We start from the raw sequence: 24,604 nt of genomic DNA on the forward strand, positions 1-24,604 counted from the left end.
TTGGTTAATATAAAATAAAATAAGCTTAACTATAATGAAGAAGTGAAAATATTAAAGTTCAATATGAAAATAACTGATTTTCACCCAAATAAAAAGCTTCACTGTATCATAAATTAAAACACATGTAATACATCATAGCAAATATATCTTACCTAAAACTGTAAAAGTAAAACAAATAGCACACTTGTAATAATACATCATAGCAAATGTAAAATACTTAAAACTGAAAGTAAAACAAAGTGATAGTTGTAAAATCCTAGAATCAGTTTCACAGTTTATTTTATACTATAAAAACTGTGTAACTATTCTTGGATGACACCAATAGGATTTGTTTGTTTCTACTTGCGAATCCAAACAACATGATCCTCAGGCAGGAGGTGACAAACTGGAACAGTCCCAGGTTGAACTTTGAGTACTTGAAATGCCAAATGTTTTGGGTTCCATTCTGATGTATCAGTGTGACACACAGCAATAGCTTTAACTCTGCTTCCATCAGCACCCTCCAAAGGCACAGAGTAAGCTTTAGTTGTATCTGTTTTGTGACAGTAAAACACTGCATAAGGGTAATTCTCTTTGTGACACACAACAGCTTTGTTCTTCTCACCCAACTTCTTCACTCCAGATGCTATTGTATATTGCTGTAAATTACTTTCTTTGTTCACTTCTGTTGAAACAGCCTCAACATTTTTTCCAAGCTTTGAAGTAGTGAAATCAACCATAGACTCCAATGATGTTACACAAAGCTTTTCCTCTCCTTTGATCCCTTGCTCTTCACACTCACTGACGGTGTTCTTCACAATCTGAGCACCCTTTGACCCTTTCTTGATTTTTAACTTGTTGATTATGTATTCCACCTTGTTTGATGAAAAGGGTATTGAATTAGCAACTTGGCGCGGCAAGAATGTGGCTGCATTTGAAGTGATCTTAGTGAATTGCAAGTTCAGTTTTGTTCCATGATGCAAGTCCTTTTCCAGAAAGAAGAGTGCTACATTTGGTTTATCATGTAACTGAGTCTCACTTGCAGCATAATTATAAATAAATGGAGAACGTCCAACTCCAACATTCACATCAGAGCCACCTCCTTCATAGTATCCCTTTCTGACTCCAACATCTACACCACCCTTGCCTACATCCACCCAAGTTCCTTTCTCTTCACTCCAATATCCAGCTTCAGATAAATAGAGTAAATTGAAATATATTAAAATTTATACAATAGTTATTTTTACTTTTTGATCCACAGACTTTTTATTTATTTAATATTTTTTGTGTTAACTCTCCGGGGTCTAAGGGGAAGGGGGTCATAGTAATCAGGAGTTCAATCATATGATTGAATTATTCGTCATAGAGAGGCTCATTAACCACTTAAACCCAATTACTTGGTTTATTTATTTTAAATTTAGTCCTTCATATATCATAAGTCCTTTCTGATAGAGATCATCTGATAGAAATAAGATTTAGTTCTGATACATTGTTAGTGTTAAAAGTTTTACACTGTGAACAAAGTACAATTAATCATATGTGTGATTTTTGAAGTAGTTATGATTAAAGTCAAATGTTATTAATAATTTGATTATTAGAATTGTTTGACAATATAATTTTCTTTTTACACCGACAATGTGCATGAATTAAATCCTAAAATGAAATCATTTTAAACACATGGAAGTAAAATTCCATCTATATATAAAATGAGTATGAGAGTTTTCAGATATTATATAGACATCAGTTCTAGACTATGATACTAACCAGGGTGTAGCAGATTAGTGATGGCTTTTGGCATTGAAGAGGTGGGAAGCATGGACTTCCAGTAAAGTTGAGGAGGTAAGATTGCAGCATTAGTTGCCACTACCACAAGCTACATTTGAGAATAGTTTAACATTAGTAAATTATTATCTTGACAAGCAAATAGTTAATTATTTGAAGAAAATTGGTTGAATTTATGTAGTTGAAGCTCACCATGAAAAAAGTAATGATGGGAACAAGATGAAAATCCATATTGGATAAGTGAAGCTGAAATTCCAAAGAAAAAAAAAAGATAGTCTTTACTCTTTTGGAAGAAATGATCAGGAGAAGTTGAGATGGAATGAAAAAACAAAGGTGCATGCAGCCTATATAATAGTGAATGGTATGTAACTATTAAAACGGAGATTTATCACAATGTATCAACCAACTTATTAATTCAACTTCCCCTGGCTCAACTATGTGAGTTTTTGGTTAAATGTGTAGTTTGGTTAAACATATGGCTGTAGATGCCAAAGAGTGTCATGAGAGTTTATTTTTGCTGTCGGTAACACTAAAAGTGTCATGAGAATAATGAAAAAGTTACCCGAGTAAAAGAAGAGAGTAAGAGCAATTAAAAGAAGAGTAATGATATTTTGACGTCCATTTGATGACAACTTTGTTGACAACCTTGTTTTTCTCACTTCTTATTGGTCAAAAACAATGGAGAGAGAAAAAGGAAGAGAGAGAATAACAACATCATGTGAGTATGAGAGAAAAAGTTGTCCAAAAGTTGTCAAAAAGTGGTTGTCAAAATATCATTTCTCTTAAAAGAAAAACGGTTCACATGGTTCATTTTAGTTTGGACCACTTAAAGTTTGGGTCCAAGTTGAACCAGTTTTTTGTACCATTAGATTAAATCAGCCCATCAAATTTTATTATGGTCTCTCTACATCGAATCCCCTCTATCTTTGTCTCATCTCCTTGTCTCTTTCTCTTTCCCTCTCAAAGAATCATGCAACAAAAACTTGTTGAGGAGGACTTGCTTCAGCCTTCAAGTTTGCTTCGATTTGGAGATAGATAACATTGTTGTACTAATGTTTCTTTTAACATTTAACTTACTAGTTACCATTTAATAGGTCTCAAAGGACTCGATTAACCAAAATCCTACGATTGCTTTTGTAAGTTTTTTAACCAAAAACTAGTTACAAACCCGTGCTTCGCACGGGGGTTCAGTAACGTATTTGACAAAATATTATATTGGAAGGATAGATTGCGAAATGACAAATAATTATAAACCATAATACAATATTTAGAGTACTCTTGCATTACGGATTACAAAATTAAATCTTCAAAATGGCTTGATCACGAGTAACAAATGAAAACATATTTAGTCAGCGGTAGAAACACTTTTCCAGTAATAATTGATATCTATCTATAAACCAATGAAAACCCTATTACCAAAGCTACCTGATTTATATGATTTTGACTTTCAGCTTCAACGTATATAAATCATTTCACATGATTTACAACAAAGGCAGATATTAACTGCAATTTAGTATCCAGCTTTTTCAGGTGAACAAACTTCTGCATCAGACAGATAGCTGAAAGCCTTTCTACCTTATTTATATCATTTTGTGTTTTAGCTTCAACGTATATAAATCTTTTCACATGATCTACAACAAAGGCTAGGGATGTCAATGGATACCCATGGGTACGAATAATATGATACTCGTCCCCGCCCCGTTGGATAAATATGATACCTATGCCCGCCCCGTATCCTCGTGAGTACCCACTATACGGGTACCCGTGGGTATTGAGGTATCCATGGGTACCCATGGAGTTTTGAATTTATTTATTTTTTGGTACAAATAATAACTTTTTTAATTACCAAAAAACTTCAACTTTTAAACATCCATACATAATCCACTCAAAATTTCATAAATCATACATAATTCGTAGAAAATTCATGATTCTTATATAATCTATATGTTTTATGATGTGAATGAAGTGGAAACGATGAACTTAATAAGATGAATTAAAAAAAATTAAAATAAAAATAGGTTATTATTGAGGATTTTTAGGTGGGCGGTAAAATTTTCTTCAATAAAGTACCAACTTTAAGTAATAAGATATGATATATAAAGATATATTAGTAATTTACTTAATTTATTATCGGGTATGGGTACCCATGGGTATGGATACAATCCAATCTGTGTCTGTGTCCATATAATAATGGGTAGTCAAATACCCGTTTATTATACCCGTGGATACCTGTTTAGCTACCCGCTCCATGCCCGTGACAGATTTTACCCACGGGTACCCATGGACATGGGTATTTTTGCCACCCCTAGCAAAGGCAGATATTAACTGCAATTTAGTACCACGTATATAAATCATTTCACTTGATCTACAACAAAGGTAGGTATTAACTGCAATTTAGTATCCAGTCCTTTCAGGTGAACAAACTTCTGAATCAGACAGATAGTTGGATGCCTCTCTACCTGATTTATATCATTTTGCCTTTCAGTTTCAACGTATATAAATCATTTCACATGATCTACAGCAAAGACAGATATTAACTGCAATTTAGTATCGAGTCCTTTCATGTGAATTATACGTACTTTTAAAAAAACTTGTTTTAAAGGAGAGATGTTCAAATTACGGAATATTACCATTCTTCGTAAATTTAAGAACGAAGGTCGCATAATCCGAATATTTGTGATGCATGATCTAAGGCATGTCATAAAAGATAACATAACAATCATTGTCATTACATACATAATGTCCTGCAGCTTAAATATAGATGCTGCCAAGTAGTGTACAACCAGGGGGTGTATTGGATTAGGATTCTAAGGGATTTTAAAAGACTTTTTAATTATGAAAAAGTTTTGTGGTAATCAATCAAGACTCTTTGCAATTTAAAAAAAGTCTTATAGTATTCAATCAAGATTCTTTATCATTTTAAAAAAGTCTTGAGGTATTCAATCAAGACTTTTCATCACTTAAAAAAGTCTCATGGTATTCAAAATCATTCAAATTTCAAAGGATTGTTTAATAAATTAGATTTTGATGGATTTTGTGAGATTGTTTAGTGAAATTTTAACAAAAAAAAAGTCTTTCATGAAGACATAATATTTCTTGGGATTGTTTTTCTTTAAAAGTTTTTACTATCTCTTTCTTATCCCTTCTTCCTTCTCTCTTCCCTCTCTCCTCTCTTTTCTCCCTCTCTCTCTCTCTCTCTCTCTCTCTCTCTCTCTCTCTCTCTCCCCCTCCTCCCTCTATATATATATATATATATATATATATATATATATATATATATATATATATATATATATATATATATATATATATATATATCTCTTCTCCCTCTATCTCCTCTCTTTTCTCCTTTCTCTCCCTCCTCTCTTCCCCCTCTCTCTATCTCTCATAAAATTAAAATAAAAAATAAGAGTATGTATTCAAAATATTATGATAGAGAGTGTGTTGTAATCATTTCTTTTCAATGAGTCCTTAAAATTCATAAAATCTTTTGAAATCTTAAAATCCTTTAAAATCCTTTAAAATCTTATGATGTAAATCCATTGAAATCCAAATTGAAAATCCTGATTGTCTTTTAAAATCATGAAAGTCATTAAAATCCTACAAAATCTTTGAGACTTTTTAAGCAAAAATTGTCCTTCAAAATCCTAATCCAATACACCCCCAGGTTGAAATATTTTGTTATACACGATAAATGAGCAAATTAAGGGAAAATGCAAACTTCATTAATGTGAAACGCAACTTACAAAGCGCATGACACCAAAACTTAAAAAAAAATAAAAATCAAATGACACCAAAAGAGTATAGAAATGGTTATATTATTAAAATGACACCAAAACTTTACCTATTTTTCTATCACACGTTTGCTTAAAATTTTAAGAAATGGTTATATTATTAAAATTGACATAAACAAATTACCACTAAGTAAAAGAGTATAGAAACAATCATATTTGATGCAACTCGCTTGCCACGTACCTGTACATAGGCATCATATTAAACAAATTATATGGAAAAATGAGTTCAACTCTTTATCTTGACAAATCAATTTTATTTAGAAGCACATTCACTTTTAATAAAGAGAGGGAGAAATTGATATTTGAAATTGATTCCAAAATGGATCCTCTCCTTCAATAGATTAGGAATGTCCTTAAAATGGATCCAGATCCTTATTGTTGTCCTTGTCCACTGCTCTTGCAAACTTATGGATTACTAAAAGTCTTTAAGAGATTAGGAATGTCGTGAGAAAGCATGTCATCCACAACTTGTATTATTTTCGGTCTCAATTTCTCAAACTTGTCGATGTTATAAACACTCAACACCTCTTTGAAATGATCAACATTTGGAAAGTCTCCGGCAGGGAGAGATAGAACTCCCTTTGTACCTGTAACACGTGTTTCGATTTTCATTCTTTATCAGTATCATAACAATAAGTGAGTAATTAAAGAGTTGTTTGTGGATTTATACCTTTGTGAATTCCCCCCTCCAGGTTATGAATGAGTTTTTGTTGAACTTTAGCTTTCCCTATCACGATAGGCATTTGCTTTTTCAGTTGACTGATAATATATACATGTATTTTGGCAGCTCGAGCTCGTTTTACAAATTCATTGATCTACATGTATAGGTGTTATCTTAATTACCAAGAAATGTAACTTCAATAGATAAAATAAAAATATTAAATGTTAGCATAGTGGTAACTGCTTGGCATGTAATCTAAAGAGGCTGATTTCAGTTCAAACTCTGATGGATGCTAGCACATTGGTAATTGCTTAGATTTATAATCTAAAAGGGCAGATTTAAGTTCAACTTGTAGACTATGTGTGAAGTGTCTACCCCTTCACACTAAATAAAATATCATTCCTCCTCCCATATTAATTTCTTAAGAAAACAGATAGATAAAACAAAACATGATTAGTTTTTTTTTTTTTTTTTACATAACAAAACATGAGTAGTTACTAACTTTAAGCTGAAATTCTAGAGATTGGATCCACAACAACTATGAAATCAATAACACAACAAAAATTTGCATAACATGGTACAAAATGTGGTAGGTACATCAATCCTTTTATTAATGTTTTCCCACCAAATATACTAAAAAGTACATGCCAATTATCTTTCAACTTATGTGGTTATACTTCAAAACTCACCCCACAAATGTATCTCATCATAGAATTTAGGTAAAAAAATTGCACATGTGTGTAATATTTACATTGAGAAAAGCATTATGCTTAAAAAATTTAATCAAATGAAAAACTTACTTTATGATCACAAGCCTTCTTTGGTATATCTTTTAGATATGTAAGAAGGTCATCATGTTCTCTTTTAAAGACTTCATTGCCAAGTACACCAATGTTGTTTACAGGCTGATCATTGAAGGATCTGCCAATATAAGGCAATGTCACAAGATTCTAATCACATCTAAATTTAAACAACAACAATAAAAATAATAACAAAGAAAATCTTGGGTCTGTTCGGATTGATTTATATGAGCATAAATAAATAGTGTCATAAGCACTTATGAGACTGTTTGCGTATGACATGTCTATAAATTGCTATCATCTTATTTCCAAAAGCTCTAAAAGATAGTTTATGAAAACAATTTAAGATTATGTGAAAATAGTTTGACTTTATTTTATATATAATTATAGAAATATCTTTATATATACACACTTATATGATAGGCAGTTATGCCATATGGATATATTTAAATCGTTTGTCCAGCCCAGACATTGGACAAAGATAACATTTCAAGACCAATGCCACCTCTTGTCAATATTTTGTCTTGGAGAGCCTTGCAACCATGTACATTGGCATACTTATAACGAATGCAACTTATTCCACACACTACAGAATAACTCAAAATCCAACCACTGTGTGGGAATAGGAGAAATTGAATTGTCTTTGCCCAGAAGGAAAATACCGAAGCAAAAACCCTCTAGATGACTTAAAGTGCAAACTTATAGTGAGAATTTTTACTCAAACAATTTTTCAAATTCAGTTTTAGAATGATCTAAAAACTTCCTTATATTCCCCTACCACTTTTATTAGGTACAACAGTAGAGAGATCCATTTTTTGACAACAGAACACCACCACAAGAAAACCTCCTGATCTAAAATCAGGGGAGGTACAAACTGAGCTAAAAACCGCACGCTACATCCATCTAAGATACAGACCGCCCTTTATGAGGTGAAAAGCGTTTAAATAGAACAGAAAACAAAAAATTTATCTTTTCCCACCCTCCTTATCGATCATGATTCAATACTAAAGCACATGAAAATTATGGAGTACATTACAATTTCCGGTGAGTTCATTTAAGGTTCAAATTGTTATTAATAAATCCAATAGAAGAGAAGGGTAGAGATAAGAAGGGTATCTATTCACAACATAGTAGCACCTGTGCAAAACTACTCTCGAGCAATATAGTCATGTTACATACAATCTACATTGCCAAACCCAGAATAAGAGAGTAAAGAAGGCCACAATTCACAATCCGTCCAGCAAAGAAGACCTTTAAGTACATTTTGAGTATTTGAACTCGTATCTTAGGTTGAATGTACAATCATGAATAGCCAAAAAGAGAAAGTTAGATGGCAAAGATTGAAACACATGTATATATGAAAGAACTAAATCAATATATTATAAGTTTAAATAGTATAAAGCACACATTTGCAATTTTGATTCAATATTTAAAACAAATATATAAAACCTTCTAAGCTAAGAAAGGATATATAAAACATTCTAAGCTAAGAAAGGATATTTTTAGTTATCGGTAGTTGTCCGTTCGTACCTAAACAGTTAGATTCCAGAGGAAAATGCACCTAAGATCAAATATTTCGAGCCAGCTTCCGTGGAAAATTACAATTCTGCAGATTTGACCCAATTTTCCTGCATGAAACATGTCAAAATTCATCCAAAAACAGTCCCCAAACAGCCCAAATTAGTTTAATCATCATTACCTACAAAACTATTCGGATTGAGTAGCATTTTCGCTCGCCAGCCTTCAATATCCAGAAGATAGAATTCCGCGTTCATGAGATCTGAATCGTGCAACATGTTAACGAACTTGTCGGCGTAGACGCTCAGCTCAGGGTTCGAAAAACCCATTACCACTAAAATTGTTCAGAAACAAAAAGAGAGAGCATGAATAACAAAGCAAAAATTTACGGGTCAAATTGAAAGTGGCTATGCCACTATTGTGGGTTTTAATAGAGAAAAAGGCCATGAAATATCAAAGGGATTAGAGTGATAGATTAGTTTTCATTTGTAATAAAAATTTAGATGGATAACTCTTATAGCCATATCAATCACAAGCTTCATGGAGCAGTTGCTTGTCTGCTAAACAAATTCTGGTTAATTGTTATAACATGCTATATTTTCAGTCTAACCCAATACTCTGCCAGTTGTAGTATAGCAATCAATGAATCAGAATTTAACAACACTTGCTTTCATACAAAACTGAATCCAAATATTTGAAATATCTAAAACAAAACTGAAGCAAAATCAATCCAAAACTACAAACACAACACTCATTTGTACAAACTTCCACAAATCTAATTTCTATCCACCTTTTACTGCATGAAAATGAAAATAGAAAATCATACATCATAGAAATTCAAGCCATGATTGAAAACCAGGATTATACCTTCAATTTGATTGCCTCTCCAATATCATAAATAGAAATGCACACTTTTGCTATACAGACAAGCTTGTCACTGCTTCTAGAACATAACAATGTCAATAAATTTGCAAGCTTAGTGGAACCAAATAAAACAGAAAAAACTGAAGAGGGAATTATCTAAGAACAACTGCAGCTAAAGCTAAACATTAATCCCACCCTCCACACAAAAAATTTAAAAAATTTCTGCCAAAGCATAACAAATAGTAGCAATCATAAAAAAATTCAAGGATTAACATTCATTCCAAAGGTTATTCAATTTTTTCTTGTTCAATAGTCCTCCTAAATAAGATTATCCAGCAACCTGCAGTAGGGAGGAATCTCAACCAATAATTAACTTAGTTTTTTCAGAAGTGCCATATTTACATTTGAACATATACTGACATTTTAACTCCCTAACTACCTAGTGCCTAACAGAAATAAAGTTTCTTCAAACTACATAGTGTCTAAATACTGCATATGAATTACCAATACACATTTGTAAAAAACAACATGAACTAAGTTGAAGTATTCCTATATCAAAAAAGATTAGGGAGAAGAGAGGAACTTACTTCTCATTGAGATTGGAATCACCAAACGGATTCGAGTCATTAGAATATCCGGACACGGTTTGATCCTTCAATTTCTTAGCAACTTTCAACGCCTGAACACAAAACCAAAGAACAATTCAACACCAAGCACACCCTTTAAACCAATTAAATTCATGAAAACACAATCGGTTTCAGGCGATTCTCAAAAAAAACCCTTTTCTTTATTTGCAACTAAAGAACCCCCATATCCGTCACTCAGCAAACTATAAATTTCAAAAGCTTTGATTGAGCTCTAAAGATTTTGATTTAATGTTTTTCTACAATGAAGGGTCAATACTCACCAGAAAACATTAAAAGCGGGGAATAATATCAACCCAGCCCATAATGCAGGGAAAATTACATATATTGTATAAAAAATAGATTTACAATCAAATCATATGAATTTTTTTTAAATTTTCTTCTATAGGACTTAGGAAAAATTAAATAACCAAGAGCAAGAGGAACACCTTCAGGTCATATCTCCCATTCATCCATTAGGTCATTTAGCTCCATCTTGCACTGTCTCAATTGACTGATGTCATCCAGGTTAGTTGTTAGCACTGAACACAAAAGATTTGTCTGTTAAAAAAATTGGATAGATTTAAATCTAACAGTGTATACATATATATATCCATAGCAAAAGACTAACTAAAAATTAATAAAGTTGGGATCACTAATCCTTGATATTTTGCTTGTAACTTGTAAACGATATCTGTACTTATTATTCGGCATTTCCCTTTTTGTAATAAAGTTATTAACATACTAAATAGTATGGTTTAAAATAAAGCAGATGATTACTTACTTCAACTGCATTTTCCCCTATATAAAACAGAATTTTCTTTTAGTAGTAGTCATGAAACAAATATGAAAGTCTCTACAATGTTGTATATGATATGATCATGTGACAGTGTACCAATGTTGAGGTCAATGTTGCTTTTTTTTTTGGTAGGCTGTGGATATATGATGTGATTCCTTGTTTTAGTGATCTAAGGGCCTAAATCATCTCAAATAAAATCACAAACGTAAAACAATAATCACCCTAGGATAGAAGATTATTATTATTCAATGAACAAAACATTTATTGATTAGTGATCCCAACTTCGAGCTCAGTCCTATTATCCGCATATGATGCTTTACTTCTCTGATAATGTGTCTCTCTCGTTAGAAATTTAGAACATCTAACTATCTAAGGTTGCATATGCAGTATGTGCAGGTTGTAGAAAATAAACATGGTGCAGGGAAGGAAAAAAAGAAGAAAAAAAATTACAAACCATGTATGAAATTAAATTGTCTCCATTGCAGGGATTTGAATTGAAGCTCATGAACACTAAGAATTCTGTCAAGCCAGAAATCCCAATCAATCACATTAGACAGTCTATTAGCAAAGAAAGGGAGGAAACAGACCACCAAAAAGAGAAGCATTACTTTCTAACTTATGTTCGAATTGTCAGGACAAATGGACAATCAACAACCATATGTGGTGGTTGAACAATGTCCCTGGTGATGCAAAAGATCTTCAGAAGAACCACAGAACAGCCACTATGCGCATCAAAATATTTCAACATTACAAATTTAGCATCAGTTTCGTTACCTTATAGACAATTTAGCCAAATGAAAACAGTATTTCACATCGCAAAGGTTATAAATTTTTTCGGGAATAAAGTTACATTATGATCCTTGAAACTGCAGACAATTGTGGGCAAAAAAAACTGATGCAATTGTGGATGTGGACATTCAAAACACTTATTGCAGCCATCATAGTATACACACAAAGAGCAGAACTTACCAGAATTCAACTTGCTCAAGTCCCTGCTTATCTTGACAGCCGTGGAGTTGATTCCAGCACAAAGACCTTTGTCTGAAGAAACTGTAATTACACTATCATCACATAACCATAATCACTATAAATAAACATATCTTTTCATAGGAACAAACTTTTGAATTATATGAAGTTTTTAGATGCTAAAAACTCACAATAATTTAAAACCAAACACAGTAGTCACATTACCAAAAATTCTCAATACATGTCAAAATAAATTATTTAATGACATAATCTTACCCTTCTGATTCTAAATCCAGAGCAGCGGAAGCGAATTCCGGTGCGTCGGTCGGCGGAGAATTGCTCCGATCAAGAATAAAATTTGTGCGTTGCAACACCAAACCAAACAACAAACTAAAATCACCAAACAACAAACCAAATTAAAATCAAAACCCAGAACAAAGGTCAACATACCGGAGATACATTAAGGAAAAAGTTCTGCGTATTACAAAATTGTTTAAAAAAAATCAATATCAAAACTAACAATCTTTTTACTGAGACATTTTCTCAAACACGCGAGTGTTAAATTTCACAATAAATAAATCAAATCAAATACAGAAACAAAACAAATTCAACACCATTTCCATAATTAGACCAACTTCAATCAACAAACTCAATATTCTAAAATAAAAATCGGAAATAAAAAATAGAACAACTATGGAGTATAAGCAGTACCTTGAATATCCAAATTGAAGAAGATTTCCTTGTTTCCAAATTGTAACAACAACAAACAGATAGAGAGAGTAAGAGAAGATTTCAATAAAATGAACAAAAAAGGATTTCTTTAGGACCAAAACCCAGTAATTCTTCCCAGACCAAACAAAACAAAAAATCTGTAAATACAACAAAACAAAACAAAAAATTCAATCTCAGAACAAACCCAATATTTCTTCTCTCTCAAATTTTTTCAGTTGTTTGTGGTTCCAATTTTCACTTATGATATACAAACAGCAATCACTAAACAACAACCCAAAATCAAAAGATCAAACCCTTAATTAAAATAAAAAATAAGATTGTCTGAAGAAACACAATCAAAATTAAACCCTAACCCAAAAAAATTCTGTAAGAATAAAAAATCACCTTGAATTAAAAATCACAATTTGCGGATTTCGAGTTACTTACCTTCTGATTCTAAATCCAGAGCGGCGGAAACGATTTCCGGTGCGTCGGTCGCCGTTGAAGTTGCTCCGATCCAAGAAAATTCTGGAAAAACAAAAAACTTGGACATGCAATCGAACATGCATAGCAACAATAAAACAGAAAACACAAAGAATTAAACCGATCATGATTCTTGATTAAACAAAAGATGAGGAAATTACCTTGGTATTCATTCATTTCATTCTGTTATCACCAACACAACACTTTCCTCTCCTCTCGCCGTCTCTCTTTCGTTTTCACCTTCTTCCTGTTTTTATTTTTTCTCTTCAGCCGTTTTCCTCGTTTTCCTTTTCTGCTTCCAGCGTTCCTCCTTTCCTGGTTTTTGGCCGACGAGTTCCTCTTTCTCTCGTTCCCGTACTCTCTCTCTTTTCTCTTTTCTCATATTACCAAGATGTCCATTGATTTTACCAAAATACCCTTCTCTCAAATTACAGGATTACCAAAATGCCCCTCAGAAGGGCAAAATGGTAATTTCCACGGACATTAATTTTCTTATTTAGTTTAGTAGATTAACCTTTGGCCTCAATTTGTTAAAGTTGCTTTTTTGTTGAAGCAAATCTTGCGCTTAATTTTTCAAAAACATTTTAGTGGCATCCTCTAGTAACAGTGGCTCGAGACAACCATGGATAAGATGTCGAAACATGCCTTGCTTTTTTCAGAAATCCAAATTTCCATGACAGTTCAGAATCCGAATATGTTGTTTTATTGTTGCAGGAAATCAAAATGCAATTGGTTCAAATGGAGTAAGCCACTTTCTGATGATGCATATTGTTCTCAAACAATAGATTGTGATGTCAGTGAAGGGGATTCACAGATTCCTATCATGGAGGAAGAAGTAAACAATATGAAGAAGGAAGTGAATGATGAAGTTTCAGAATTAAAAAAAAAAATGATATGGAATTTGGTGTGGACAGTGACACAAATTCAACAAATCTTCATTCAGCTAAAAAAAAAAAATACGTGTTGATGACTTTCGACTTTCTCTCACTTCCATTTCTTAGTTCTGATAGAGACAGCAATGAGAGAGGGAGAGATTTGGTGTGGATAGACTACCATTAAATTTGATGAGCTGATTTAATCTATGGTACAAAAAACTGGTCCAACTTGGACCCAAACTTCAAGTGGTCCAAACTAAATGCACCCTCACTTTATATTTAAGGACTCAATCAATTTTTTGCTAAAAAAAAAAAAGAACTCTATATTTAAAGCAATTTTATAAAAACGGATTCTATTAGAAAAACAATCAGCTAAAATCAATAGTAGAATTACATTTACGATGTATAAGTTATGTTTGTCTTAATAGAAAAACAATCATTTGCTTAACATTATAATTTTTCTTTTGATGTTTAAGTTATGTTTGTCGATAAGTTTTTCCTAAAAATTATTTTGTTACAGAAATAACTTTTACGCTGAAAATGAAAAGTTATTTTTCTTGAATTTACAGAAAATAATTTATAATAAAAGAAAATAAATACAAAAATTTCGGTCAACGTTGATAATCATTTTGAAACAAGCACAAAATAATTTATGTTTTTCTTCAAAATTTCTAAAGAATAATATCTAAATTATTTATATCAAAATTACTTTTATTATAATTTACTAGCGAAAAGACGGGCACTCACGTGTCCATCTTTCCGCTCTTTTTATTACGATAAAGTTTGAAAATTATTAATTTTTTTTTATTTTATGAAATTTTGATTTGGAATAAAACTAAAAATATAAATGTTTGTTGCTGTCTAGTTTAAGTGCTCCAAATAAATTGAAATAAAATTAAAATTTTGATTAAAACTAAAAATATAAATGTTTGTTGCATTTTTTAATGACACCAACAACCTGTGAAGCCCAGATACGAGATACGATACGGATACGATACTGCACCGATACATCGATATGGAAAAATTTCAAAAATCAAGATACGATACGCCTGGGATACGTTAATAAAAAATTATATAATTAAATGTACAATATAATTATAACTATTTTTTTAATATGCAAATATATTAACAAACACAAGAAACCAGGCTCGTAGCACATTAACATAAATATAAATAATATTGACGATTAAAAGAGTGGTAATTAGTCAATTACATACGCAATATATACCAAAAAGAGCACCATCAGTGCTATACTTCAATGCTACACTATATTCAAAAGGAACATTGTTAGTGTTATACTATATCGATCCAAAAAAAACACTATATCCAAAAAACAACACATCAGTGCTAAGAGTTAACACTAACATGTAACTAACTTTTACATCTCCTCTCCTCCATTCCCATCATCAAGATACAAATCAGCTTCCAAATCTGGTTCATCCAAAGACAACTCTGCTAACTCAATTCCAACATCATCAAGCGGTTCATGCGCATCTCTACTAATGTCCCACATTCTTGATTGTCCTTTTTTATATCCATCTTCTTTCCTTGACAAGAAAATGACCGAGCAGTTCGACAATGGCCAAAGTGGACGGCGACCACTTTGGAAGAAAAAGTTGAAACCCTAATTTTTTTAGAAAGGGTAAGATGCAATTGATTGTGTGTTGTGGTGTGGGTCGTACTTAAATGTAATATATTATAGTAATATAATGTTTTTATTCTTATTTTAAAAAAAAAACAGAAACCAAAATCATATAAAAAAACACAAGTATCCGTGCGTATCGGGACGTATCGGAAAGTATCGGATAATTATTTTTTTAAAAATTAAAATTTAATATTTGGATACTCTCCGGATATGTATCGGCAAGTATCGGGCAGGTATCGGTGCAGGATACGCAGGGGATACGGTACGTCATCCATTTTGAAGTATCGGGGCTTCACAGCCAACAACAATCTTTATTATCGAAAAAGTTGTTTAAGGGTATAATTAGGATAATGAAAAAATAAGTATAAATATACTCATCTTGTTTGTTATACTTCTTAAATGATAAAAGAAAAAAAAACAAACGTATATATTCATATCATATCATGTTTGTTATATTTGTTTTAATATTTAAATTTATTTTTATTTATTTGTTGCATGTGTTATTTGTATTGAAAATTGAGGGTATTTTTTAGAAGGAAAAATCCAACCCAAAAATGCTGAAAGGGGTAGTTTTTATTTTTTATTTTTTATTTATATATATAGTATAGATAACAAATATGCCCATAATCGATTTTTATGAATAGAAATCCACTTAAGAATCATCACTAGAGATGCTGTAAGCAATAAACTTATTTCTTATGTTTTGGATTGATAAATTGGGTTGGATTATAGTTGAAACCATGCATTCCATTTTGCATTCACTTTTGTGAAACCACCTACTATCTTTCTTCTTTTTTTATGAATTACCACCTACCTCTTTCTTACCATATTACATGTTTCGCATATATAAGTATGATCATCAGCAGGAGTAGATGGTGTAATCCAAATTTCTTGGGATTTAGATTTCTACATGTAAATTTTATTTATTTATTTATTTAAAACCTTATAGTTATTTTAAATTATTATTTCACATCCAGTAATCTATACCATTATATAATGACAATTTAAAAGTTAACTTCCAACTGATTAATTATATGGCCAGACATTTTTCTGGATGAATTTACCTTTCATAACATAATTCTATTTAAATTTAAATCTACAACATTTATATGAAATTCGAAAACTAACTCCCTACTTTAATTAAACATTCTTCGGTTACAAATTTGCTCTTAATATAATTTTTTTTTTCAAATTCAACTCAATTTTGATAACCTAGATATATTAAAATTCAAACAAATGAATAAATTTGAAAAATATTACTCCCTCCGTCCCGTTTTATCTGAGCCAGTTTGATTTTTCACACAGATTAAGAAAAATGTATAAATAAAGGGGAAAGTGGAATATATTGTATTGGGAATGATGAAAATAATATTAATTAGAGTTATATTGTATTGGGAATGATGAAAGTTGTATTGAAAATTGAAATGACTCAGTTATTTTGAGACACTTTTTTTTAAAAAATGGGTCAGATATTCCGGGACGGAGGAAGTATATATATATATATATATATATATATATATATGAGTTAGGATCCGTTGACACCAGGTGTCAACGGATTCGTTGACACCAAATCTTAACCGTCTATTTTATTTCATCCAATGACTCTCATTAATTCACTAGATCCACATCAGATCTCGTCCACACTTGATTCATGTTATTTCTCTTGCACTGAAGCTTTACGGTTCAACTTAAGTTCTTTTCAGCAATAGATCCACACACCTGTTAGTAGTATTCACGCATACAGGCAATCGATGTTCTCCAGATAAAATTGAAGGTTTGGAGAACTAGTTTTATGCAAAGTTTTATGCGTGCTAATAAATTGAGGGTAGATTGAGGGTAGTGATTACCGAAAAGAACGTGATATCTTTCAATTCAATCCCTTAGTAAAGGCAATTTATGCAAAGTTTATGACAATGATTGCAATTTGAGAGAAAGGTAGTGATTTAGCCATGATTTAATAGTTAATTATAATACTCTTAGGTTGTATCGTCTTATGATTTTGGGAAAATGAAAAACCCTTTAAATTGAGAGGCTGCCATTTGTATATCGAAAACTTTAAATTGAGGTACTGCCAATTGTATGGAAAAAAAAATCAAGAATTATGTTTGTTGGAAACACATAGAAGTGATTTTGTTATAGAGATTAGAGTGGAGAACAATAATTTGAGACTTGGATGGTTAACGCAAACGAAGCAGAACTAGTTTGCTTAACAGGAGGGGAATCAAGGGAAAAAGGTTCACGGGAGAAAATTAATTGAATAATTATGGATCTTTGGATTAAAACAATAGACGGTTAAGATTTGGTGTCAACCATCAATTTTATTCAATCCAATGGCACAGATTTTTGGTTCACCGAATAAACATAAATTGAAAACATGGTATCATCATGATACTCTCTTCATTTCATCTGCTAAAATCATCACTTTTCGTCACACCCACCTAACATTATTCTTTTGTGTATATCCATTCCATCTTAGTTAATTCCTCTAATATAACTCATGAAGACATGTCTTGTTTATTTCAAATATATAAAACTGATCTCAATTGGAAGGTTTGTTTCTACCGGTGGAGTTTTAGGTTTAAGAATTGACTTTCTAAGATGTTATCGGTTTGGTGCATTATCTGCTTGGTGCATGATCTATGGATATATATAATCAATTTTATGGTTTTGATAAAATGGAAATCCTTTAAATTTAATTGAATTGGTAATCGATTCTCGATGATAAACAAATTCAGAATTGTTGTGGCTGTGCCATCCTTAAGTGATCTGTGAAAATTCAGAATTGTTTTGGCTTCCATTGTTGCCTTTAGGTTCAGACTTTTCTTCATTACAGTTGATTAAGAATAAAACGATTGCGGACGATAGGTTAGTAGAGAGGAGAAGGTTCAGGTGGGCTGATTTAACTAACAATTATTAGCCTTTAGATCTAATAAAATAGATGGTTGAGATTTGGTGTCAACGAATCCGTTGACACCTGGTGTCAACGGATCCTATCTCATATATATATATATATATATATATATATATATATATATATATATATATATATATATATATATATATATATATATATATATATATATATATGGGATTTGCTAGAACACATCCACTAGTTTTTATGTGGGAGTATTTTAGCAAGCTACACCTTAAGGTGTATTTAACTACTTTTTAGTTATAACTTGTTAAAACACACCTTCTAAAAAATATGTGGGTGTATCCTAGCAAATGCATATAGGAGTTGCTAACATACACCCACTTATTTTTTAGAAGGTGTGTTTTAGCAACATTCACCTTAAGGTGTATTTAACAACTTTTTAGTTATATCTTTGCTAAAACACACCTTAATAAAAACTAGTGGGTGTATCCTAGCAAACCCCTATATATATATATATATATATATATATATAAACACGCAACGAATGACAGCAAAAAAAATGCTAATAGACAAGCATGTTAGTATTCTCCGTTAGTAAAAACAATACTAATGGTGATACTTTTTTTTAACCAAGCAACCTAATGGCTAGATAAATTCACCTTAAAGATAAGGGAAATGTTAACTTGTGCCCTTAAGGCACAAGTTTAGAAGGCAAATGTAGAAACTTATTTTTGAAAATTGTGCATTCAATGTCTTGGAAAGTTAAAAACTTATTTTTTCAATACAACACACATGTTTTAATTCTTTCTTTAGATCTTTAACTTGTGCCCTAAGGGCACAAGTTAACATGACCCTAAAGATAAATAAGCGAGGTGTCCACTAGCTGTGATATTAATAGGTCAAACAATCCAAAAATATTAAGTCTTGCTTGCTTTTTAAATCATTACTTCCTCCGTCCCGGAATAACTGACCCATTTTCTAAAAAAAAGTGTCCCAAAATAACTGACTCATTTCAATTTTCAATACAACTTTCATAATTCCCAATACAATATAACACTAAATAATACTACTTTTATCATTCCCAATACAATATATTCCACTTCCCCCTTTATTTATACACTTTTCTTAATCTGTGTGAAAAACCAAAGTAGGTCAATTATACCGGGACGGAGGTAGTATAAGAATACAACAAGAAAAAGTACGAAGAAATGGGAGGACAAAAAGCCTATGCCTAAAAAAAAATAAAAAAACAAAATCAAAGATCGAGCTTGAGCCAGACATGAAATGACTAAATTGACTAAGGTTGAATTTAAGAGATTAAATTGCCATTTTATAAATATAAGTTTAAATTATCTCACGTGACAATATTAAACATGGAAAATAGTAAACCATAAGATCCACTAGAACTTAAGGGTATCTATAATAAAGCTTCCCCATTTAAGAGTACTTAATTGAGTTCTGCAAATACACATTACTCATTAATAATTTTTTTTTATTAGCAGCATTTAATATACATTCAATTCTTTCAACTCGACTCAACATGTACTTTATTTATTAAATAAATTCCATCAATAAATTTACATCATTAAATTTTAACATACTTTATTTTATAAAAAATGCTCTTTTCCCTTTTATTTTTGCTCATTCCTACTATAGACTTCCAAAATTAACCCCAACTCAAGTTAATTCACGTTGAATATCAAACATGAGTTAACTTACGCTTCCTACAACAAAAAAATAATTTCCACAAGACTTAAGTCCATTGGCTAATGCACATCAAATGATAGTTACAACTTATACCTCGCATCGCTTTGATTTCCATCATCACTAGTTTCTAACGCAAGTTCAAAATGCTGATGCCCGTTTCTAACAGATGCTGTCAATGTTGTGTTGTGCTCATTCTCAACCTAAAATGTGTGAACAATTAATTATAATTTGAAATAAAAGGGTAATGTAATGAATTATAGTTAGAAATCTAGCATACCATTTGAGATCCAACGAAGAAATTTACTCTATATCTTATTAATAAACAAAATAAAAAATAATAATAAATGTAACTAATATTTAATTTTTAAAAAATACAATTAAAAACTGGGAGGTAATAATATAATCACATTGAGAGGTAACAATAGTTAATGTACGTACATAATTAACAATGAATCACATGTTTGAGCTTTACGTAGAAGAAGCTAGCCATTGTTGTTGCTAAATGAATCAAATGAAAATTGAAAAATTTAGCCACCGAAACTTAAGTCCTGTGGGGATTTGTAGGCAACATAAGTTGACTCACACTCGATATCCCGTGTGAGTTAACTCAAGTTAGAGTTAATTTTGGAAGTTCGAATGGAAATAAACAAAAGTAAAAGGAAAAAGGGCAATTCAAATACTTTATCTTATCAAATTTATTTACTAAACGAGAGTTGAAAAAACGAAACAACAGGATAGCTCTACGAAAACGTAATGTTCTAGATTCGGGCAGCTCTAGGAGGTGTGATTGTGATTCTGAAGAACATTGTGAGGTGGCTTCAAATGTGTCCGCAACCACTGTTGTAATCTTGTTCATGATAGCGCATACTTTCATATAATTAAAGCAACTGAAGGAAGCTTCACTATTGCATATATATATATATATATATATATATATATATATATATATATATATATATATATATAGATAGATAGATAGATAGATAGATAGATAGATAGATAGATAGATAGATAGAGAGAGTGTTAGGATCCGTTGACACCAAATCTCAACTATATATTGTTTTAATCCAACGATCCATAATTATTCATTTCATTTACATCCGTGAACCTGTATCATTGTTCTCTTCTCTAATCTCAATAACAAAATCATATCTATTCGTCTCCATCAAATATAATTCTTGATTTTTTTCTCTCTATACAATTAGCAGCACCTCAATTTAAAGGTTTTCTCCATTCAATTGACATCATCTCAATTTAAAGGGTTTTTCATTTTCCCAAAATCATAAAACAATACAACCCTAAGAGTATTTTAATTAACTATTAAATTATGGTTAAATCACTACCTTTCTCTCCAATTGCAATCATTATCATAAATTTTACTACATAAATTGTATGTACAAAAGAGAACAAAGAGATGTAGACAGGAATACAATTAACGGATTTGTGGATCTTATTACTTGAAAAGAAATTGAGTTGAACTGTAAACTTCACTGCAAGAGAAATAACTTGAATCAAGTACGGACGAGATGATGTGGATCTAGTGAATTAATGAGAGTCATTGGATGAAATAAAATAGACGGTTATGATTTGGTGTCAACGGATTCGTTAACACCTGATGTCAACGGAATATATATATATATATATATATATATATATATATATATATATATATATATATATATATTGATTGTATTCCATTTAGGACATACATAATAGTACTATGCATAATTTTACTAAGCTTGTTGATGGACAAACACAAAACAACCAAATACTTTGGTTGGATCTTCAATAGTTTATTGTCATTAGTTTTTATACATCATCCTCTTAAGTTTCGATGTTCAAAATCTATTGTGTCATATCATTTCACAGTTTTGCTAATCCTTTATTGTTCGAAATCTCCTATGTCAACATTTTGATTCGAATCATTTTTCTATTTGTTGGCTCCAGTTTTGTTGGTTCGATTCAAATGGTTCAAAAGGATGAACGAATTTGATTCAATTCATTGTCTATGAAGAACAAATCGATTTGATTTATTTTGATCCCATTTTTTCTCTCTAGAACTGCGATTCGATTCAAATTTACTATGAATCGAATCAATCTACATCTGGGTATCAATGATTGATTCATAGTTCATGGGGTATCAAATCAATCTTCATAGCAACTCATATCTCAATTTTTACACTACTGATTCGATTCAAGGGTTTTGTGATTCGATTCAAAAGTGTGTTTTCTGTTTTATTGAGCCAAAATTGTTCCTATCCCTCACACCTATATATACTTAGCTCCACTCATTCTCTCACTATCGCATCAATTTGCAAAAACATTCTCAAGTCTTTTCTCTTTCCTTTTCTACAACTTCTTCAAATTAAACACATTTTCTAAGAACACTTGTAGCAATTGGAGATCTAGAGTGTGGGGTGCTATAGAGTAATAGTAAGTTTGGTTTCATTCAAGGATCTTGGTGGAGCATCAAAGATCTAAAGGAAAAGAAGGTATTTTTCACATCCAAAGGGAGTTGTGGGGGTTGTTTATCAAACAATCAAGGTTCAAGGGGAACCAATTAAGCGATGCATTAGAAAGAAGATTTATTGGGTAAAAATATCGAAAGATTGCATGCAAGTTCGAGGTTCGAAGACCTTGGGACTATCCGATTTCAAGAAGGTTTGAAGATTGAAGGCTTTGGAGTGATTACTTAACGTATAAGGTTTAGGATCGAGTTGATTCGTAAATTCAAGTAACCTTTGTAATTGACTCTTGTAAACATTTCCAACATTCTAGTGGAAGCACGTAGAAGAGATATTTTCTTCTACGAAGAGATGACGTGCCCCTTAGGAGGACGTGTTCTCTTCTCCCTTTCTCTTTATTTCTTGCAATATAATTTGATCTTTGCTAAATTGTTGATTAGATTAATGGAAGAATATGCTAAGTGATTGAATATTTTAGAACTTTATTTTCTAACAATATCTTGAAGATACATTTAACAAATCAATTATTTGACATAGTTAATATTTTCTTGTCAATTAATTCATCATAGATCAAACTTGTTTAGTTCTTGCGATAGTTATTACTCGTATACATTTAGGTTTGGTTTGATATTGTTATTGTTTTCATGAATTATATTGTGTATTAGTAATTTATTGGTTGAGAACAATTCAAATGTGAATTTCTTATTCAAAGTTGAATTGTAGATTTATCATTGATTATCTTGTTATCATACAAAGCTAATGTTTAATTCCATATAGTCACTTATTTTTCAAAAAGTATCTAAAGGGGATAATATATTCACTCCTTGAGCTTATCGTTGTATGGAGGAGGCAGCCAACCGATTCACATGGAAGATGTGACTATGTTATTTGACAAAGAGCTACGTAGAGCGGTTGAGGACATTGTGGTTGGTGGAGCTCATTTCTTTGGAGACCTTCAATTGAGGTTGGCTTCTTTACTTATTAGGTTTGGGGGGTTGGGTTAGTGGCTTTTTCATATGCTTTTGTGGCTTCCAAAACACAGTTTTGGGTGCTACAAGATTATATTTTGAGAGATAATGAGATAAGTGGTATGGAATCAGATTTTGACAATGATTTGGATGGTTTTCGTGGTACGGTTCCAAATTTTGGCGTTAGAAATTTTACTTGCAAGCACATTGTCCCTCCTAAAACACAACATGTTTTGGCAAATGTCCTGTTTTAAAAGCGTTCAAGATATGAAAGTTAATTTTGACATGACAACAAAACAGAAGACAATTTTAGGGTGTTTGCATGCAACACATGCTCATGATTCTCTTCTATCTATCCCTATTCATGGGTTAGGTCATCATATGTCACAAGTGGAGTACTGTACTATCTTTAGATATCGTCTTATCATTCCACTATTTCTGATTGACGAGGTGTGCACTGTTTTTCGTAAGGCATGCCTGTATACTTTTGGTGAGCATGCAATTCATTGTAAGGAGCTTCATGTAAGAAGGAGACGCCTGTGAACTCTTCCTGACTTTGTTAGCGATATCATTTTTGATATATTCAGACGGTCATGAGTATCATGTAAGAAGGAGGAGCTTGTGAACTTCCTGACCGATCCACTAGATAGAAGATCGACACTTAAGCCAACAAATGTTATGGTGTACGGATGGGTAGGAGGAAAACATGCATGTGTGGACTCACTAGGGTTTCAACACTTGTGAAATTAAGAGTCAGAGATTTTACAGTAGGACAAACAACCCTAAAAGCTGCATCAAGCAAAATGGCCAAACATGAGAAAGCGTGTTTTGACATTCAACATGCTTTTATACCATTCGCATTTGATATTTTTGGCTTTCTAACAGCAAAGGTTGTAGACCTTCTTCAAAGGGTCATGCATAACAATGTCATATCTCCTAGGTCTATAAATATTGTCCGCTTGCCTTCTATTTAATTAGTCATTGATACACATTATACAATTGGAAGAATGCATAAAAAAAATAGACATTCTATCACAACCTACAACATATATTAATAACATGAGTAGTGATATTTGTACAAATCTTTAG

At 31.6% G+C, this 24,604-nt stretch overlaps 2 protein-coding genes across 51 annotated transcripts; both read right to left on the reverse strand.

Annotated features, from left to right (window-relative positions):
- Positions 1-77: 77 nt before the first annotated feature.
- LOC146952779 (BURP domain protein RD22-like) lies at positions 78-2,082 on the reverse strand. The gene is made up of 3 exons (XM_085705518.1): positions 1,954-2,082; positions 1,744-1,852; positions 78-1,168 (listed from the first exon to the last, which is right to left on the reverse strand). The coding sequence occupies exons 1-3, from the start codon at positions 1,990-1,992 to the stop codon at positions 339-341; spliced, it is 978 nt and encodes a 325-aa protein (XP_085561644.1). The 5' UTR covers positions 1,993-2,082; the 3' UTR covers positions 78-338.
- A 3,579-nt stretch (positions 2,083-5,661) lies between these two features.
- LOC146952780 (uncharacterized) lies at positions 5,662-13,334 on the reverse strand. 50 transcript variants are annotated; one of them, XM_085705718.1, is made up of 15 exons: positions 13,142-13,334; positions 12,945-13,025; positions 12,498-12,525; positions 12,063-12,176; positions 11,790-11,861; positions 11,429-11,542; positions 11,275-11,339; positions 10,471-10,563; positions 9,986-10,077; positions 9,402-9,471; positions 8,716-8,868; positions 8,547-8,644; positions 7,017-7,137; positions 6,226-6,370; positions 5,662-6,142 (listed from the first exon to the last, which is right to left on the reverse strand). In XM_085705718.1, exons 1-6 carry the CDS (start codon positions 13,155-13,157, stop codon positions 11,437-11,439), a joined length of 417 nt encoding a protein of 138 aa, XP_085561844.1. In that variant the 5' UTR covers positions 13,158-13,334; the 3' UTR covers positions 5,662-6,142; positions 6,226-6,370; positions 7,017-7,137; positions 8,547-8,644; positions 8,716-8,868; positions 9,402-9,471; positions 9,986-10,077; positions 10,471-10,563; positions 11,275-11,339; positions 11,429-11,436. The 50 variants fall into 50 exon arrangements, with proteins under 50 accessions (XP_085561844.1, XP_085561848.1, XP_085561835.1 ...); XM_085705722.1 differs by having other exon boundaries at positions 9,402-9,474; XM_085705709.1 differs by having other exon boundaries at positions 9,402-9,477.
- Positions 13,335-24,604: the final 11,270 nt, after the last annotated feature.

The sequence above is a fragment of the Medicago sativa genome, chromosome 1 (genome assembly GCF_051527215.1).
Source record: "Medicago sativa cultivar Bolivia chromosome 1, Bolivia_mono, whole genome shotgun sequence".
NCBI classification, from domain to species: domain Eukaryota; kingdom Viridiplantae; phylum Streptophyta; class Magnoliopsida; order Fabales; family Fabaceae; genus Medicago; species Medicago sativa.